Source organism: Chrysochloris asiatica, unplaced genomic scaffold, assembly GCF_000296735.1.
Source record: "Chrysochloris asiatica unplaced genomic scaffold, ChrAsi1.0 scaffold00154, whole genome shotgun sequence".
NCBI classification, from domain to species: Eukaryota; Metazoa; Chordata; class Mammalia; order Afrosoricida; family Chrysochloridae; genus Chrysochloris; species Chrysochloris asiatica.
In genome coordinates, this window is record NW_006408672.1 from 7421017 (window position 1) to 7427767 (window position 6751).

Genomic DNA, 6751 nt, shown 5'->3' on the forward strand with positions numbered 1-6751 from the left:
GTGCCTGACCCAAGCCATGATATTTTCAAAAACCTCATATGTATGCGAAAGCTGGACAGTGAATAAGGAAGACCACAGTAGAATTGATGCTTTTGAGTTATGGTGTTGGAGGAGAATATTGAAGTGCCATGGCCTGTCACAAGAACCAACAGATCTGTGTTGGAAGAAGTGCAGCCAGAGTGTTCCTTGAAGGCCAGAATGGTCAAACTTTGTCTCTCATACTTCAGACATATTGTCAGAAGGGACCAGTCTCTGGAGAAGCATATGTTTGGTAAGGTGGCGGGTCAGAGAAAAAGAAGAAGACCCCAGCAAGATGGATTAGCAAAATGGCAGCATCAATGGGGTCAAGCATGGTAACAGTTGTGAGATTGGCCCAAGGCCAGGCTGTGTTTCATTCTGTTGTGCATAGGGTCACTATGAATCAGTACAGACTGAATGGCACCTAACAACAGCAGCAACATCATAGTGTGGCACTGTAGGATAAGCACTGGACCGCAGGGATGGTTTGAACCGCAAGGTTGGTGGTTCAAGCTCACCCAAAACCCTATACATGGTTGCTATGAGTCTGAACTGACTTGATGGTACCTAACAACAATAACAACAACATTCCACTTTTACTCATTTTAAGATTTCTTTCTTTCTTAAATTCTTTATACTATTTAATTTGTTTCTTTTACATTCCTAATCTTAACTATCTTTCTTTTTCAATTTGTTATTTTCATGATTTTTCTCCTAAGGTCATAAGAGGGACGAGAAGGAGGGAAGAAATGCTACACAGAAGGGATGGGAGGCTCTTGTTATCTTTATACAGTCTCTCATCCCCTTCAAACCTGGCTTTATGCAACAAAGGTTCTTACCACAGCTGTATCAGACAACCCCAAAACACATTAGGTCCAGGGTAATTTGATGACAAATTTTTAAGGTGACTTGCATATATTGAAGGAGTCCTGTTTACATTGTGGGTGAAGCATTGAGCTGTTAACCATAATGTGGTTGGCGACTAAAACCCACTAGTCACTTCTTGGGAGTCTGCTCCCTTAAAAATGTACAGCCTCAGAAACCCTAAGGAGCAGTTCTATGCTGTCCTATAGGACAAAAGAGGAGGGCTTCTACATGATTTAGAAACAACAGGTAGTTCCAATGCACAACAGCAGATAAAAAACACTGTTCTAATACAACCTCAAATGGGAGAAGTAGGTTAACACTTCTCAAATCTATAAATCTCTCTCTGAAGAGATCTCTATACCAGAAATCCTGACACCAGGAAGTTTCCTAATGTCCCATCTTTCAGAGTCTTGATGATGAGCTAGCTGCATAGGTAAACCTCATGATGTGCAAATTGACAACACTAAGCACTGTGCAGCTGTATAAACTGGGTGCAATTCAACAAGTTGCTGAAGGAAGAAGGGGGTAGGAATTTCCCTTAGTGGTCTGGCCAGGCTGGACCTCCATGAGAGTCATTGAGGATGTTTTCCTGATCAGAGGCTCAGAAAAGGGTTCATAGTCAAGTCCTAGTTCTCCCTCCACCTCCCGGTGATAAATCGATCTTCAGTTTATTTTATGTCCCTTCTTAGCAGGTTATTAAAGGAGAACTCCAGGATATGTGATTTCTGTCACCTCTTTATTTCATGAAGAACAAGAAGCACCTGGCAAAAGCTACAAATTTCAAGCTTAAATGATATTTATATTAAACTGATTAAACACAGTTTTTAAAAATATTGCTGTACCTCTTTGGATGCTGTCTCTCCATCTTCTTCCTTAAGTCCATGAAGAGAAATTAAAGAAATAAAATAAATTTAAGTGAGTTTTAAGCTGAATCTAAAAAATTAAGCAAACTATAATAAAAATAAGTTGATCAAAGACAGGCATTAATTTATCCATAAATTATATTAGTAGCAAACATACAATAGCTGAGGGGCCCTAACTAATCTCATATATTATATTTCAGATGTTTGAAATAATATTAAATTAAAGGTATTTTTCCATTAAAGGCATTTTTCCATCAATCATACTCCTGAGAAAATGTAATTAATTCGTAATTGTTGTAATTTTTGTTAGATGTCATTGAATTGGTACTGACTCAAAGTAACCTTTGCACAACAAAACGAAACACTGCCTGGTCCTGCACCAACCACACAATTATTGCTACACTTGAGCCCATTGCTTCTCCACTGTGCCTATCCATTTTGGTAGGAGTCATCCTCTTTCGCACTAACCCTCCACTTTACAAAGCATGACCCTCCACTTTCCCTTCTCCAAGGACTGATTCCTCCCGATACAATGCCTGAAGTATAAGAGAAGAAGTCTTGTCATCCTGGCTTCTAAGGATCATTCCGGTTATACTTCTTCCAACACAGATTTTTTTGTTGTTTAGGCAGTCCACCGTGCTTTTAATAGTCTCCTCCAGCACCATAATTCAAATGCATCAATTATACTGTCTTTACTCATTGTCCAACATTCACATGCATATGAAGCTACTGAAAACACCATGGCTTGGGTCAGGTGCACCTTAGTCCTCAAACTGATATCTTTGCTCTTGAACACTTTAAAGAGGGTCTTGTACAGCAGATTTGCTTAATGCAATACATCGTTTGATTTCTTGACTGCTACTGCCATGAGGGTTAATGGTTGATTCGAGCAAAATGAAGTCTTTGTCAACTTCAATCTTTCTTACATTTATATAGATGTTATTTACTAATTTAGTGGTGAGGATTTTTGTTTTATTTACATTGATGTGCAACCCATACTGAAGGCTGTGGTCTTTGATCTTCATCAGTAAGTATTTTAAGTATTCTTCACTTTGAGCAAGCAAGGTTGTATCATCTGCATATCGCAGGTTGTTAATGAGTTTTCCTCCAACCCTGATGCCACGTTTTTCTTCATATAATACAGAATTATTTCCTCAGCATACAGATTGAATAAATGTGGTGAAAGAGTACAACCCTGGCATATACCTTTCCTTAATTTAATCCATTCAGTGTTCCCATGTTCTGTTTGAACAACTACCTCTTAATCTATGTGCAGATTCCTCATGAACACAATTAAGTGTTCTATCATACTCATTCCCCACAACATTGTCCATAGTTTGTCATGATCCACACAATCAAAAGCCTTTGCATAGTCAATAAAACACAAGTAAACATCTTTCTGGTATTCTCTGCTTTCAGCCAAGCTCCATCTGACATCAGCAATAATATCCCTCATTCCATGTCCTCATCTGAATCCAGCTTGAACCTCAGAAGTTCTCTGTCAATGTCTGGTTGCAGTCACTTTTGAATTATCTTTAGCAAGATTTTACTTGCATGCAATATTAATGATATCATCCGATGATTTCTGCATTCTGTTGGGTCAGCCCTCTTTGGAATGGGCACAAATGGACCTCTTTCAGTCATTGGCCAGGTAGTTGTCTTACAAATTTCTTGGCATAGATGAGTTAGTGCCTCCAGTGCCTCATCAGTTAGTTAAAAGATTTCAATTTATATTCCATCAATTCCCAGAGCCTTGTTCTTTGCCAATTCCTTTAGTACACCTTGGACTTCTTCCTTCAGTATCATTGGCTCTTGATTATATGCTCTTGAAATGGTTGAACATCGACCATTTCCTTTTGGTCCAGTGAGTCTGTATATTCCTTCTACCTTATTTTGATGCCTTCTGCCTCATTCAATATTTTAACCTTAGAATCTTTCAATATTGCAAATCGAGGCATGAAGTTTTTTTCTTCAGTTCTTTCATCTTTAGAAATGCTTAATGTATTCTTACCTTTTGGTTTCTAACTCCAGATCTTTGCACATTTCATTATAATATTTGATTTTGTCTCTCAAGCAGCCTGTGAAATTTTCTATTCAGTTCTTTTACCTCCTCATTTCTTCCATTTAGATACTTTAGCATCTTTATGCTGGACAGCAAGTTTCAGAGTCTCAAGGAGGGAGAGGGGATGTGTGCTGGTGACCCAGGGGAGCAGGTTTGTAGGGTATACCCTTTGATTGTTTGAATGGTTACACATTCCTGAGTGCTTTGGTGTACATCCAAAAAAGAAACAGAGGGAATGGAAGCAAATGCTGTTGAACGATGATGCATGGAGGGGATTGTAATCGTTGCAATGAAATGAAATACGATAGGATGGACATAGAGCTGATGCTCTCCCATTTAAACTATCACTCAATTCACTACAAAAACTTGAAAAAAAATAAAAGCCTTTGTATAGTCAATAAAGCACAGGTAAACATCTTTCTGGCATTCTCTGCTTTCAGCCAAGCTCCATCTGACGTCAGCAATGATTTCCCTCATTCCACATTCTGTCTGGATCTGTCTTGAACCTCTGGCAGTTTCCTATCGATATGCTGTTGCAGCCTTTTTTCCCATTATCTTTAGAAAAAGTTTACTTGCATGTGATATTAATGATATTGTTCTATGATTACTTCATTCCATTGAATCATCTCTCTTAAGAATGGACATAAACATGGATCTCTACTAGTCAGTTGGCCAGGGAGTTGTTTTGTAATGTATTGGCATAGATAAATGAGTGCCTCCAGTGCTGCATCAGTTTGTTAAAAGATTTCAATTTGTGGGATGGGGCTTTATGGTGGCTAGGGTGGAGATGCAGGGAAGTTCACTGTCAGCCATACCACAGAATACCAGGCAAAGCAGATCCGGAGCAGAGCTCCAAAACTCAGAACATCATAGCTAGGAATATTTTAAAAGTTTGAAGGCTTATAGCTAGTGGAACTTAAAGCTGAAGTAAGAAATCACGTACTTTATAATCTGCCAGGCTCAGAGGCCCGGAGCCAACATCTTAGGTGAGATCATATGGCAAGACCAAGCAGGAAAGCAGAAACACCATAGAAAAACACCATGGGAACCTTGAGCAAAGGTGAACAATACACTGTGTTGGTTTTGCTTTGTTCTGATTTTCTTTTCTTTTAGTATCTGGTCATTGGGCACCCCCACTGTTTGTGCACCTCCATTCTGGTGACTAGAAGGGGAGCCTGAATGAGTAGACACACCCGCCCTCACCAATGGTGGGTCTTCCGCCACACATGCGCACAGATACTCAGCCCAAGAGCAGGCCATAAATGTTATTTTTTTAAATATGGGAAAGGCCAGGGCAGGGCTGTAGAGAGGGAAAGAGAGTTTAAAAACAAAACAGGCCAAAAATTAAATTAAGCCTGAGGTATAGCACAACAAACCAACAGTGGCATCTTGAACTCTCTCAGGCAGCTTAGAAAGCAGGATGCTGAAGAGAGGACATTAAAGTCATACTCATATTAGGCTACAGATTTTTTTCTTTCTTGTCTCCCTCCTCTCCCTTTTCAGTGATTATAGACTACAGTATTCAGTCTAGTTTTGTTTTGTTGTTGTAGTTGTTATTGTTTTGTTTTTTCTGTGATTTTGTTTTGTTTTGGTTTTTTGCAGATGCTGTTTTGCTGTTTTATGCTTCCCCTTCTACCTTTGAGGGACTTTTTCTCTCCCTATGTTATACAAGAAGAGTCAATAACAGCTGCCATATAGTCAACCTACAATCACACTCTATGAACACCAAAACCCAGGCAAGAACCAACATCCTCTGCCACATGCCAGGGAGGCAGACAACACCTGTGAAAGTTACTCTGAGTTAAGAAATAAGAAGAGTGAAAAGGGAAGCCCAAATCCTGATCACATCTACCTGGAAGCAATCAGAAAGCATTAAAAATATCAAAACACATACTCAATTAAGTATTAAGGCCACAGATAAACACTAGAGATGTCCAAGAAGCAAAAGCAGATGACCATATCAGCACATGTCCAGAAACAAGATAAAATGCCTGAGACAAATGACCTATGGGTAGACCTGACTCCATTCTGGAAGGAAGGCAGGCCTTGCAAATGCCTGAGAAGGAATTCAGAAAAATGATTATAAAATGTTTCAAAACACTTTACAATGGAGTTGAGAAAAATAAGGAAGAAGTCAGGAAAGCACAACAGGAAAAATCAAATAAGTTAGATACTGCATTGGAAACAATTTAAAACCTACAGAAAGAGGTCCAAATGATCAATAAAAGAATATCAGATATAGACATTACTCTATTATCTAAGGAGTAGAATAGAAGAGATGGAAGGCAGAACCAGTGAGCTGGAAGACAAATCTCTCAATACCACTAAGAGAGAAGAGAAACAGAAAAAATGATTTTAAAAACCCGAAGAAGGTCTAAGATTCATGTTGGACAATATGAAGGGGAATAACTTAAGAATTATCAGCATTACAGAACAAGAGCAATCACATAAGTCCACAAAGGAAATAATTGAAGAACTGTTGGAAGAAAATTTCTCTAAAATCCTGAAAAGTAAAAGGATAAACATTCAAGAACCTCAAAGAACCCCAGGAAGGATAGATCCCAAAAGAAAATCACTAAGACATATCATAATCAAGCTCTCCAAAATACAAGATAAGGAGACACTCCTGAAAGCAGCTAAGGAAAACAGAAGTGTTACATACAATGGCAAGCAAGTTAGATTAAGCTCAGATCACTCAGCAGAAACCAGACAAGGATGCCCTTTGTCAGCATTCCTATTCAATATTGTGCTGGAAGTCTTAGAAAGAGCTATATGACAAGACACAGAAATTAAAGGCATCTAAATTGACAAAGGGGAAGTAAAACTCTTTCTATATGCAAACCATATCATCCTATATGTAGAAAACACCAAAGACTCAGTAAAAAAGCTTCTATACCTCATTGGAAGATTCAGCAAAGTGGCAGGATATAAGATCAACATA

The 6751-nt window shown here is 38.7% G+C and overlaps 1 protein-coding gene across 1 annotated transcript in view; it reads right to left on the reverse strand.

Moving 5' to 3' along the window:
- The window catches only part of SH3BGR (SH3 domain binding glutamic acid-rich protein), a 124152-nt gene that overhangs the window by 5799 nt on the left and 111602 nt on the right, over positions 1 to 6751 (reverse strand). Inside the window, 1 exon segment of the mRNA XM_006878378.1 lies at positions 1728 to 1757. Within this exon segment, the coding sequence (XP_006878440.1) occupies positions 1728 to 1757 (30 nt within the window).